The sequence below is a fragment of the Myiozetetes cayanensis genome, unplaced genomic scaffold, assembly GCF_022539395.1.
Source record: "Myiozetetes cayanensis isolate MyiCay16 unplaced genomic scaffold, myiCay2020 scf1, whole genome shotgun sequence".
Lineage (NCBI taxonomy): Eukaryota > Metazoa > Chordata > Aves > Passeriformes > Tyrannidae > Myiozetetes > Myiozetetes cayanensis.
In genome coordinates this window covers 133066200-133080047 of record NW_026086604.1, presented here as the reverse complement: position 1 = coordinate 133080047, position 13848 = coordinate 133066200, and the positions used below count along the sequence as shown (strand labels likewise).

Sequence of the window (13848 nt, the reverse complement as noted above, 5' to 3'; positions counted from 1 at the left end):
AATAAATATAAATATCCCATCCCCCGAAGGGGCGGTGCGGCCGAGAGAGTTGCACGGTCCAATACCGGGCTTTACAAGTTTTTCTGTTGTTGTCCTGGCGGGACTCCTCTGCTGGTCGTGGGGAAAAGGAGTGAGGGAGCCAAAGCTGGGGAAAAAAAAAAAAAAAAATCCTCGCTGCCAGAACCCTTGCCATTCTTGAGTTAACAAAACACAAATCAACCATGGGTCGGAGCTCCTGGAGCGGGGAAACGACTTTGAGCTGCGGGAAGCAGAGATCCGCAGACCCTGGGACGGGAGCGCAGGTTCTTCTCCAGGCGTTCAACGGGTAGGAGACGCGCAGAAAAGATGAAAAAGAAACTGTTTATAGTAAAATAAAGGAAATCCGTTTCAAGTACCCAGAGTAGGAGCAAGAACGTTAAAAATTAACAGCGGAAACAGGAAACACTTATCTGAGTAAACATTGTCTCAGAATTTCGCCGTATTAAAATTGGGAGGGCTCGAGGAGCCCTGCGGGGTCGTTGCCACCCGCCTCCCGCTGCGGTACCTGCGGCGGGGGCCGCCGCCGCCCTCCCCGTGTCGGGGACAGAAACTGGAGCCCGGCATGGCCAGACAAACCGATCCTCGTCAGCCGCTTTGGTGGCAAAGATGGGAACTGCAGGAGTTCCTGCGTGGGGAGAGATGAACAGTCCAGAAGTGATGTTCGGAAGTCAGGAGCACAGATCTCTGATGGTCCCTTCGCCCCGGCGGTCCGGGGTCGCGGCGAAGAAGAAAAGAGGCGCAGGGCTGGCGGAGGCGAAAGGAAGAAGGGTCCGTCCCGGTATCGGTCCCGGGACCGATTTGGCCGCGCTTTGAAAATCCCCAACGAAACGAGGCCACTCCTGGGGCAGCGGTGCGGCGGAGTGGGTGACGGCGGTGCATCCCCGGCGGCCGTGGGGAGAGGACCAAAGGCACCGCCTCGTCGCGCAGGGTGCCTGACGATGCCTCCGCCGTCGAGTTTCTGTGCCCCATCCGAAAATCGGGGAACGTCGTCTTTGCGTCGCGTTTTCTGAGGCTCCCCCGGTGCTGCCTGAGCCCCTGGAGCCGCGGTGGTGCCGCCCGCCGCTCTCCTCTCCTGCCCATGGGAGCCGCCCGGCACTCTCTTGTCCTGCCCACGGGACGCTGCCGGTGTCGGGAATTTGCCGGCGGTTCCCGCATCGACCTGCTGGAAGGCAACGGTACAGGCTGGTGAGAGGAATGCTCGGTACTGGGGGACAACCATTCGGCTCAGGAAGCTTGTCATGCTCCTTCTCTTTCTTTCCCTGAATATTTCTGCGTTCCTTCTCCCTGTTTCTGCCTGTCTTCTCCAGAAGTCTGGGGAGATCTTCATGCTCCCTCTCCGTTGCTTCCCCCGAGGCTGGATTCCCATTCCGGCCGGGCACAAAAGCGCTGCTTGCAGCTGCAGGCAGCTGAACCAGGGCGGAAAATTTGGTCGGACGAAGACAGGAAAACATCCTTTTCTGGCGGGCGCAGACCACCCCTGCCTCTGCCCTTGATGAGATTGATTGTTGAACAAGCTCAGGAAAACGCCGCAGACTTTGGCTTTATCCCTCCATCTCTATAAACGCAACGTCGGGTAATGAAAAGATTAACCTTACATGTACCGAACGGAGATTTCTTTCCAAACAGGGAGAGTTAAGGTACATTTTAGGGAAACCCGGTCACTATGTATCTGCAAAGGAAAATATTGTGAAACCGGGAAGGCTGACATAGCAGCTTCACAAGTAGAACACCAAGATGCTATCTTTGATCGCCCTCCCAGTTGTGCTTAGCAGTATATACGCATCGCAGTGCCATCTGCGCAGGGCCAGCAGCAAAACAAAAGTTTCACATAGCAGCACAAACATCCTCGGCAGCTTCTGCAGCTCAGCAAGAGAGCTACTGAGAGCGTTTGTTCTTGTTCAGACGGGAGATGTCGAAAGTGCTGCAAGAGCTTAGTAAACCTCGAAGGGAAACATCCAACTCCTGTTTGCTGAGTACTTCACAAAGACCGAGAACAGTTCCGTATTGATGCTGGAAGTTGTTATTAACTGCTACTTCCAGTATAAATAAGCGCGATTTTATCAGTGTGCTAATGTACAAGCCTCTGCTGCAGGTTCAGTGCTGGGTTTTGGGTGAAATAGTTCAACCAGTACAGCGTGATTTACTCATTTAGTTGAGGGAATAGTGCCAAGATAGACATTAGGTCACACTGAGAGATATCTTTATATTAAAACGTTTTTAGTTCCACTGAGGCTTGAAAAAGTAATCCAGGGCAGCACAGGTAGAACATGGCACTCACCATCACAAAAATCAAATCCTTCCCTTCCCAGTCAATGCAGTTTAACAGGGGCGAGGTTTGAACAGATAGGAGGTAAAACCTGTGGCTGACCACGATGTGAGAATGCACCATTTGCTTATTTTCAAGAATAAATCAGGGTCAAATAAAGAACAGCAAATGTTTTTGAGGCAGGCAACCAAAACAGATCACTGCAATTTCTAGGCTTTTCTTTGTTATTTTAGTACACTATAGCATTCTGTTCACTAAAATCTTTGGTACACCCAGAAACACATCCCATGAGAAAAAGATGGTTTTCCCTTAACACCACATTATCAACAGAGGTAATTTGCTACTTTTCAATGAATTATCCCTTTTATTTGTTTATTTCTTTGATCAGCTATAAATGAAAGTTATTCGTGTATATAAAACTGAAGTTTTTACTGTTGAAATTGAACTGTACATGTTTACTACAGGAAAAAATATCAACTCTTGTTTAACAAGACATATACATCAATAAGCGATAACCTTGTGGAGGATTTGCAATCACCTGATCTATAAAAACAAGCAGGACAAATAACAGCAATTTATATGCAAAAGTAATGATTTAATGACTATAAGCAAGACAAAGCAATTAAGAATTGTGCTTCTTTTGCAGACTGGAGACAATGAAATGTTTAACTACAATTTTTCCGTACAAACATGAAACAATATCCATATAGAATAAACACCCTCACAAATGTATAACTGATGGGTGATGAACACACACAAAGTTCGACCAAAGCAAAGCACAAACTGAAAAGTGTCTGGGCTGTTTATATTTTATGGTGGAAAAGTTCCTTCTACTGCAAAAATCCCACTCTTAGAAGCCTGAAATAAAATGCACCTACTTGCAGGCCATTAAAGAGAAGGCATTCTCCACAATTTATTGAAAAGTACCTGTTAAATTTTAATGAAGTTAGTACTGTACCATATACATATATATTAAAACAAATTTAGATAAAATGCCTTCATCCAGCCACTTGCTGGTTCCTTAAAGTTTATACCAAATAGTTTATGGCTTCTATAATGATTCCATGTGCTTTTAAAAACACAGTCCCACCACACCAAATAATAAAAAGGTTATCAAACAGGTCAAAGACTTCCATTTTTTTTTTTCCTTCACTGTATCACTTCAACATTTGGTAAAGTAAAAATATTTCACTTGAAAAAAAAAAGACAAAGCCAGTAAAATCCTTTTAAGATTGCCAATTGCCTCTGGGTTATCAGAGACTTGAATGTGCTTTCCCAATACTGTAGCTCTCACACACAAAGTGTTTCTTGCAGTACAAGCAAAGCTCAAACAGGCGGCATCTGCAAGGGTCGAACCAGTTTAGAAATTTAACAACCATATCATGAGTGCATGAAACACAATATTTTCTTTATAGTATTTATAAATATATCATACAATACTGTTTCCTGTTATGTCATATACCAATATGGCATTGTACAATAAGCATAATGCCATCTGATTCTTACAAAAGCGAATCATTTAAACAAGTCAGTAAATAAAACGGTAATACCCGCTTTTAGGCATACAGATTGTAAAACTGAAGTTTACTTTTCTTTTGATCGGTTCTGCGCAGCAACAGAGAAGTAAAAGATGCAACATAAGAATCAAAATGGCTAATACGCAAAAATTGTTATTCACAGTGACATGGCTACATATATGCATTTCTCTATGCATATTCTTTCAATTTTGTTGGATTTCAAGATGAAAAAGCACTTGCTTTCTACAGGTTCACAAAACAGCATAAGAACAATAACAATCAAAGAGAATGCAATGGAGGAGTTAGTCTGGATTAACAAACTACTTCCCAGGATTTGTATTGACTTCTGGAGACTCCTGACTCCAGATGATGGGGACAGAAACAACTCCACATCACTCAGAACAGGTGAAGATGTAACTTTTGTTTGCTTCCCAGTCCTCTGAAAACAATTTACATTTCAATCTTGCGTTTCCATTAACGTCCATCCTGAATGTGCCTAGTCCGGCCTTTTATAGCCAAGTTCAGTGTTACTACAAAAGAAAGCAATTTGGATGATAGTCACATGGATTAGCATCTATAAAGCTGTAATGGCATGGAGAGATCTATATAAAGGAGGGAAGAGGGTGTTAGCCTGGTTGGCACATCAACCAGATGAAGTGGCTGAGGAGCCATTTATTGATGTTTTCCGAGCTCTGTTGGTAAAGGAGGACTGGTGGTTACTGCTGGGGCTGCTGCTGGTGCCATTCATGGTGCTGGAGATGTGGGGGAACTGGGGGTGAGGAGACTGGACCGGGGTGCTGGGGCTGGGCAAACAGGAGGAGGTGGAAGGGATGCCTCCTGCTGGGCTGCTCGCCTTGTCGCTCCCAGAGTCACTTTCCAGCTCCCCACTGTTATTCAAGCCTTCCCTCTGGTGACTGATCTTCATCCTCTTGCAAGTAGGTCGGACCCGGTATTTCAGGGGCAGAGGCCCATTCTGTAAAGCAAAAGGGAGACCCTGATAAGTGCCGTCCCCAGGCCACAACCTGCACCTCCCCTCCCCTCCCCCTAAGGAGACACACTGGGGATACTCACTCGCCTCCAGGTATAGATGTAGGCAATATCCATTAGGGTGTAGTAGTCCTTCAGAGGCTCCTCTTCATACATCACATCGATCTGTTCAAGATATGAATCCTTGCATTAAGGAGCATCCAGGCATTCACCCCTAGCACATGACTGCTCTGAGGTGAAAGTAGCCCTGCTGTTATAAATCTCACAAAATTGGAAAAAAATAAACAAAAAAGGCTATACCAAACTCAGCAAGAAGTAGGGATTTTTCATTCTATTGGATATGTTTTAAATACATCAAGAAGCAATTTCTTAATGCTTTGATATTTACAGCATTTAAAAAAAAATACAGAGTGTCACCAAACTCTACAGATAGATATTTTAAAAATAAGCCCAGCACACACCATAAATACTTGGCAGTTAGCATTTGCTGGAACAGCCTGTAATGAGAAAACAAGTCCTAAAAAAAAAAAAACAAACTTAAAAAAAAATCACTCCTTCCCCATAGGTACCTGGAAAGTGTTAGGTATATCCATTTTACTCCGCAGGAACTTTCTTAGATGCATCACTGTCATTGCTGCTGGGCAGCGCAAGTATCTTTTGTCATTCACCTGAGAGCATAGTAAAGAAAATCAGTCTACTGAGAACAAGTAATTAGTCCCACCAGTGTTGTATTCTAATGTTTCATGTTAAAAAAAATGTACCTTATTAAATGATGAACATAATATAACAATGTCCACTGCCTTAGAAGGCACGTCAGAAATAAATGGTAAATAGCAGTTCTAAAGTAGTTAAAAAATGTAACTAAATTTATACATAAATATTTGTATTGTATTAAATCTGGTTTTAGGTTATAATACAGTAATAAATAAATTATTAAATATTTGTTAAAAATTTTACAAAATATCAGATTCTGATTTATAAGTAACACTGCAGGCATTTTTAATTTTAAAAAGTTGTTTACATATACAGCTGTATAAAAATATTTTACCTTTTCTGTACCTCATGCCATAATAGCTGTGCCTCCTTTGTTCTAGATACACATACCTATATATTTTTCTCAGCTACAGACCTGTCCCAAAGTTGTGTATGTGTGTGATATGCTTCTTCTGGAGTAAAGGAAAGTTATTTACCTCTTCCTTTGATTTTTCTTTCTCCTTATTTCCTTTTCGTTCCAGTCTGTGAGAAGAAATAACATGATTACAACAAATAATAAATATAGCTGCTATCAATCAGGTAAATATAAAATATTGCAATTCTGGAACTTGCCTATTCTGGTCAAAGAATTCAATGGATAAGCTTATTATCTCGTCGTCTGTTATAATTCTTTTGTCTTCATCAGCCACTTCTCCCCTGTCTTCATTAGAGCCATTGGCAGCTGCGCAGAAATTTCCACAATAATTTACATTTTGAAATTCAAATCAGGAAGAATGGCAATTCTCAGTTAAAAAAAAAAAAAAAAAGAAATCTTCACGGTAAGATAATGAATGAAAGCTACCTGACTGTTAAAACAATAAACTTTTATTATGCTGACTTTACTTCTTAAAATTCTGTGACGGTAATATATCACTTGTAAGTTAAAAAGGAAACAGTAAAACATCTAGGTCAATGCTACATTTATCAAAGTTGCGAATGAGAAGCTTTTACCATCAGCCGACGGATGAGCAGCATAAAAATCCCTTCTTCTTTTCATTTCATCTAGATGGAAAAGCATATAATTTTCTTTTAGTATTTACTCTGTAACTCCTGGTATTGATACAGGATAGCAGCTCTGCTTTGGTTTTTCTGCTCTTAACAAAATGCCTAATTTAACTACTTACTTTTGAAAAGGCCTGGTACTAGCTTGTATACAATATCTTGGAGAGTTTTATCTGACCTGGAAAAAAGAACAACCCCAAAACATGAAATTAAGCAGGTAAGTAATATTTTAATCCCCACTTATAATCTTTCACAACAACAACAAGGTATCTTCTACAAAGTGGGAGGCCAGTCATAAAAAGTTAATTTACAGGACCTTGTAATCAAACTAACCCTGCTCTAAATACTGCTCTGAACCAAAACCCATTTGTGGTACCTCAACTGAAGGTTCTCTCAGACTGAAGGAAGGCCTTAAAAACTACACATCCTCCCTACAAAGTAAAGAGAGCAAAATGCAGTACTGACAAGAAAAATGTTTCTGAAAGGCAAATGATGCTTTAAAGGCTTTTGCCTCTAAGCTTGGAAAGTCGCAGCAAGAGTTTTCATGACTAGGAATTGTCCTAGAGTTATGCATGTCTGGGAGATACAGAAAGCAGAGGTAAGAACTGTCCGGTGGTACACGTGAGAACTGGGCAGAGGGAAAAGGCATTACATCAATGACTGGCTTATGCTAAAAAAGACAAACAAAAACTTTCTGTCTCCCAGGCAGAGAAATCTTCAGTTTCAATCAGTGATGAAACTCCAAAGAGAGCGCATACACACCAGTTAGCTTGTAAATTAACAAGCCCTTTCAGATTTAAATCGCAGACCAAGAGATAACATTGACACCGACTACTGCTGGTCTCCCTATATAAAGCAAAATAAGAGATGCAGGGTCCACTTTGTAACTTTCTCCTACCTTATATTCAAAAGCGGTCGAGTTTTGTGAACTTGGACATCACAGATAGGACAATACTTGCTGGTCTCCAAGTAACGCACGATACAGGTCTTACAGACTGTAAGTCAAACACGACAGGCTTTCAGTGATGTTCGAAGGTGCCACTCAGATACGCATAGATAAAGGTGCGATTTTCTAAACTATGCAAGCTAGAGCAAATCGTCCATTGTCAGCAGCGAGCTGCTTAAGTTAAACAAATACCCAAATAAGCTGCAATTACCATGAAAAGGAGACGCTTATAGTACATATATTATTACTTTTAACAAAGACCGTAGGGCTGTCCTCAGAAAATCTGCACCGCGGCCGGAACATCTACTTCCCCACCCGTCGGGGAGGTAGAGGGCGGTGGCCCCGAGCCCCTCGGGGGGTTTGGGCTTGGGAGGATTTTTTGTTTCTCTTCCCGGGATGCCGGGAAAGGAGGGAAGCGGCGAGGGAACAACGCGGAGCGCCCAGTCGTACTTACAGGAGTGGAGGCACTCTATGATGGTTGTTGCATCAATGAAGTACCCGCCGCAGAGCACGCACATGAGATGGGGGTTTAGCTCGGTTATTTTGATTCTGGTTGTTCGGTGCATTTTGGCGTGGCGAGGAGCGGCTCTGAAAGACACACACACGGAGGACCGGTCAGCGGGGACGAGCGCGGCTGCGTCCCAGGTGCCGCGGTCCGACGCGTCCCCTTCCCCCGTGCATCGCATCGCATCCCCCGGCGCAGGGGCAGCTCAGGCGCGGAAGGCGAAGGCGGTGGTGGCGGCGCGGGGGCGGGCGAGGGCCGGTCCCGAGGCCGGCGGGGCGTCCCCGCACCGCACCGCCCCGGGCCGGCCTGGGCGCAGCCCCGCCGTCGCTCCGCGGCACCCACCGCGCCGTCCCTCGGCGGGCACGGGCCGTTCCCGCGGCGCGGCGGCACCGGCCGGCTCGGCGGCGATGCGGCGGGAGCTCCGGGGGCGACACGGCGGGCACCGGGCTGCCGGCGAGCAGCACAAAGGGGAACCAGCGCCTCCCGGTGCGGCTGCCCTGGCATTTCCGGAGCGCGGGGAGGGGCGGCGGGGAGGGACGGGGGGGACACGCGCACCTCGGAGCGGGCCGGGCACCAGGGCGGCGAGGCCGGCCCGCCGGGGGTCCGGGCGGCTGCCGCTGCGGCTCGGTGCCGATCCGGATCTGCTCCGCTCTCCGAGGGGTTGCTATAGCAACTTACACTTACGCTGGCATCCTGCCACCGCTGGGAACACACGAGAGCCGGGCGGGGGCGGCCGGGGAGCAGGCCGGGCCGGGCCGGGCCGGGCCAGGGGTGGGACGCAGGGCCCGGGGGCTGGCGGAGGGGGTGGAGGAGCCAAGGAGCCCGCGGGGGTCTGAGAGCCCGGCTGCGAAGGGAGGGCAGAAGGAGGGCGGGAGCGGCCCGGGCGGGGTCGGGTGGCACAGCCCGGAGGGTACCCGGGCGCAGTGCGGGGCAGTCCGGGCGGCGGGGGCGGCCCCGGGCTGCGGGGTCTCAGCCTGGCGGAGGCGAGTGCCAGAGGCTCCTCCCGAGCCTCGGCCATTTCGGATCCTCTCAGGGGCCTCTCTCCACGTCGACTCGGTGCGAGAAGCTGGTCTGAGATCGCTCCTCTCCCCCCCCGCTCCCTCCCTCCACTGAGTTGAACCACGCCGCGCTCCCGGGGACCGAGCCCCCCGCACCGCCAGCGGGGTGCCGAGTCCCAGCTCCCGCTCCACCGCGCCGGCATCCCCGATCCCTCCTTCTCCTTTTTCCTCATTTCTCTCCTTCCTTCCTTTCTCTCCCCCCTGACTCTTTTCCTCTCTCTTTCTTTCCTTCCCCCCATAATCCTGCCGCGGACTAAGCGAGCACGGTGCAAAGTTTTGCAAAAGGTGTAAAGAGATTTGCAGCACCAGGGTAAGATGCTTGGATGGGAAAATACAAGTCTCCGAATCCTTAGGCAAACCCCCTTTTCATCAATAAAGCACATCGGGAGGGGGGAAAAGCCCAAACCGACTTTAAGCGGTGCATTAGTGACAACATGCGAAGGACCATGTGACCAGATCATTCCTAAAGCTAAATCAACACCTTGTCAACACAATGCAGCGACAAGAGTGAAAAACAAATGTCATTTTCACAGTCTGAAACCCATAAACCCCCATCGGATGCACTGGCACCAACGTTAGATGCACACATACTGTTTAAAATGAGAGGGAATAAGAGAGAAAGGGGAAAGTACACAAGAGGAAAAAAAACCTGTCAGCCATGTCAATTGCAGAGTAAATTATTTTCTGTCAGTCAGATCCTGAAAAATGTAATATAACAACGTGGTTCCAATGCAAGCCATTAATTTCCCCAGGTCACTGCCCCCAGCACACCAGCTCCTGTCCTCGGTCTCCGCTCCTCCCGAGGCAGAGTTTGCGAGCCACCTCTCACCGCAGCACCCTATACTCAAGATGCCAGGTTCCCCCCAGCCACTCGCAAACTTCGCTGTTAGGCAGCGAAAAAAAAAAAAAAAAAGGCAACACACCAAGCTTTCTAAAAGCTTTGAACGTCGGCCAAACTGCCCAGGACAGGGGTACAATATTCTTCAGAAGTGTGCACAGCGCCAACGAGCGACCCCGGCCAGAAAACTTCTCTGCTGCAGGAGAACCCTTGAGTGAGCAGCAGATAAAACTCCCCAGCATCAAACCATTGTCGGCCAGCACTCAGAAAACCAAAATACCAGAAGCACCATGCCAGACCAGGTCCCCAAAGCTGTTCCCAGCTCCGTGAGGGAAAGCAAGACCGCCGCTGCATTGAACTGCGGTTTAAATGTCGCTTCCAGGGTCCCTGACCCTCTGCTTCTTACTTTTAAACCGATACCGAGGTTTTGCTTTTCCCAGAAAAGGCGGAGACGGGGCTTCTGCACTCCCCTCTGAAGAGTCCTGAAGTCGGCGGCTCTGAGGTCCCTTTAGGTACTTACACATGGACAGGCTGCTTTCACGGTTCTGTGTTTTATTTGTTCAAGTCACTACCTTATAATTCATAAATATCTGAACTAAAAAAAACAGCAGTGACCGAGGTCATGCAAGTCGGCTGACCAAGAATTCCTTCCCAGCCCTGACAGACTGGGACAAACCTTTCAAGACATTAACGCGTTTATTTCACGCAGGCGTAGCCCCTTCCTAAATGGAGGGGGATTAAATTCAACCGTGAAACCTGTTTTGTCGAAGCAACTCCTAAACGCGGATTATTTATTGCCCAAAGTTAGCACATTTTCAACGTACTATGAGCTATCTTGAAAATCAGTGATTTTCTCCAGCGAACTGAATAAGGCGCCTAATTTCTCCCCAAAAGCCACCCGCACAGGCACAGGCACACGCGTGTCTGTGCCTGCGGGGTTGTAACACGAACACAGCACATTTTACTACAGCAGCCTGAGCTTAACATTTTGGTACGAGGGAAACACTTTCAGATTTTTTTTCTGCTCCTGCTGATCGCACGGTGAATGCCAATACTTCACACAAATACAAACAGCCTCTTACCCAGGACAATATATATTTACACATTGACACATGGAACAACTAAACGTAAAATATACGTATATAATACTCACTAGAAGTAAACACTGCCAGCCAACCGATTATTTAGAGGCCTTAAACATGTTATGTCAAAATGAAGAAAAACAGAAGTACATTCTCCTGCTAAGAACCAGCTACATTATTAAAAATCTATAAAGGCAATAAGCTATCAAACCTTGCTCGACAGGTCTCTAACAGAAAATACATACATAAAAAATAGAAGCATCGCTCCCATAGGTTTGTGTACTTTGCACCCATCTCCTCTCGGAAAACTCTCTCATCAGGAATAAAGCAGCCGTCATTCTACATCTTCACTCATTATCAGCCAGAGCCACTTGTACTATCGAGCCTGTTATTACTCTTTCACTTAAGAATGGCCGCAAACGTTTTAAAGGACAGGACGGTGCTTCTTTCAGAGAAGGCACACGAAGCTCAAATATCTCTGCCCAACTTGCTGCACCGAGGAAAGACCTGGATATTGGCAACAGAGTGCAGAAGGACTCTAGTTCTTCAAAATCACCTCCCTGGGACTAGGCATAGGACATAACAGGTCTACTTAAAAAATACACTAAAATGCTAATTTTGTGATATCTAAGAGACCAGGTAGGTCAAGACTTCGTGTCTCTGGGAAACTGCAATACAAGTCTGTCTTAGTTTCCAGGACGGGCTGCTCAGAGTAACTCAAAGTAGTTTTACTGGACTGTATTTCCAGGATGTCCCTGGTTTTAGGGACAGTCCCATAAAAGAAGCAGCTCCGACCACTACAGACTACGCAAAAAGAAAAAAAATCCTTCTAGCGCCAAGCTTGCAAATGGGCACACACGCCCAGGTTTTCTTCGACTTTTCTGGAGACTGGGGGAGTGAATCAAACTTTATAGAGGTTGAAAAGTTACTATCTCACTTTTACAGAAATGCGATTTTTTTTCTGTTTATTTTTACCTGATTATTTGCAAATGTTTACAGCAAACACAGATAAACATCCCGCGTTATATATTGCCAAGGCCATTCAATTATAAAAACAGAACACCAGCAACTTTCAAGTGCTGCCCATAAGCAGCACGAGGAGCCCACTCGCGACATCTCTAAGATCTAACAAAGGATTTCATGTAAATTTACCCTTCCCGGGCTCAGGAGAAAAAAAAAAATACCAACCAGGGAAAAGAAATTCACACACACCACCCCCCCTCCGCGTCCCGCAGACACATCACCTTTGCTCCAAAGGCTCTAGCAAACCGCATGCCCCAGCTCCCCAAGATCGCAGGCAAACTGCTATCCTCGCCCCCCAAAAAAGTTATTTCTCGGCGTTGGTCACCCCTTGCCTCTCCCAGTAGGCAAAAACCCCTAAAGTTTAGCATTTAGAGCAGAAATGTAAGAGGAGACATTGGAAACAACTGGGAACCGCCATCTTACAACCCATCCAATTTCACACAAGTACTTGTCCAACTTAAGTTAATAACATTTTCTGCTGGGTACCCCGGCGCCTAACAACCCCCCCAGGAGGATCGCTACCCCCCGCTGGCTCCGTCTCTATAAAATGGGTGCGTTATCTGACATTTTAACCTCCCCCAGACACATTTCTTTCGGGGAGGACTGAAATCACTTGACCCAGGCAGCTCCAGATTTCACGAACGTCCCTGTTTAATCAAAATCTGCCTTTAAACAAAGGGCGCCCGGGCCGGGCTGGCAGCAGGGTCGGGAAATATAAATATTCTCCTCGGGGGCCATGTGCACAGAAAGGTTTTAGGGGGCGTCTGGAGAAAGAAAGGAACTAAAATTTGCAAATGTGGGTGCGTAACGCGAGCGAGTGCACAGGCTGCTGCTGCTGCTGCTGCGTGTCTGTATGTGTGTGTGTGGCTGGAGCAGCCTGTCAGCGCTTTTCCCATACGGAGAGCTCGGGGGACACCTAGGCGCCCCTTTGCAGCCCCCAAACCGGCCGAAAACCGCCGCCGAGCCCCCTTCGCCCCCCGCCCTTGGTAAGGCGACACCTCGCTTCATACGTACCCGGAAAACGGAGCCGGTGGGTGATGATCGGAGCGGCCAAAAAAGACAATGAAAGTTAAAAGTCGTTCAGCAGAAAATGAATGTGAGCCAAGCGGCCATCTTGAAATGAACTGCAGACGCTGTCAATTGCAATAAGCTTATTGCCGCCGCCGCCGCTGCGCTCCGCTCATTTTAGTTACAGAACGCCCGGGTCTCCGCCGCTCCTCGCGGGCCCTTCTCGCTCGCTCCCTCGCTCTCTCGCTCCCTCCGAGTTGGCCGCCCGGGCGGCTCAGGCGCTGGGAGCGCACAGTCTCCCCGGTCCGGATGGGTCCTCTCTCCACCAGCCCATTGTCTCTCCCTCTGCCCCCCGCTCCGCCTCGCGGCCTCGCTCGCGTTCCTTCTTTTATTATTATTGTTATTATTACGAGTATTATTGTTGTTGTTATTTCATAGTTGGTGGCGGGGACCCGGGGAGGGAAGGAGGGCGGGCGGGCGGGCGGGCGGGAGGAGGGCGGAGGAGGGAAGAATGCAACGCTGAAGGCACACAGTGGAAACTGACACCGTCCCCAAAATGGCTCGGAGTTCGCCCGCCCCGCCAGCGTCACGTGGGGCGCCTCATTCCTTAAGGGCGGCCTGGGAATTAGCGGCGCTGCCGCCGGGGCCCGGCAGCCTCCCCGTGACCCAATCCCGCAACCCGGCCGCCTCCTCCCCCTCCGCCTCCCCCTTCCTCGCTCCCTCCCTCCTCCTCCCCGCCTGCCACCCCCTCCCTCCCTCTCTCCCTCCTCCCTTCTCCTTCCCTCCCTCCCCTCCCCCGGCCCTGCACGCGCTCGCCCGCGCGC

At 48.0% G+C, this 13848-nt stretch overlaps 1 protein-coding gene across 1 annotated transcript; it reads right to left on the bottom strand.

Moving 5' to 3' along the window:
• Positions 1–2879: 2879 nt before the first annotated feature.
• On the bottom strand, positions 2880–13553 carry BMI1 (BMI1 proto-oncogene, polycomb ring finger). The gene is made up of 10 exons (XM_050325766.1): positions 13031–13553; positions 7965–8098; positions 7463–7559; positions 6687–6742; positions 6514–6564; positions 6136–6244; positions 6000–6045; positions 5379–5477; positions 4894–4974; positions 2880–4795 (listed from the first exon to the last, which is right to left on the bottom strand). Exons 2-10 carry the CDS (start codon positions 8074–8076, stop codon positions 4466–4468), a joined length of 981 nt encoding a protein of 326 aa, XP_050181723.1. The 5' UTR covers positions 8077–8098; positions 13031–13553; the 3' UTR covers positions 2880–4465.
• Between the last annotated feature and the right edge of the window lie 295 nt (positions 13554–13848).

Excerpts from the sequence above, each read along its gene's own strand:
- BMI1 (XM_050325766.1), bottom strand. The coding sequence starts at position 8,076 with ATGCACCGAACAACCAGAATCAAAATAACCGAGCTAAACCCCCATCTC. Across the intron at positions 5,478-5,999 it reads AAGAAAAATCAAAGGAAGAG|GTGAATGACAAAAGATACTT; the intron begins GTAAATAACTTT and ends CTATGCTCTCAG. Across the intron at positions 4,975-5,378 it reads ATATACCTAACACTTTCCAG|ATCGATGTGATGTATGAAGA; the intron begins GTACCTATGGGG and ends TATCTTGAACAG.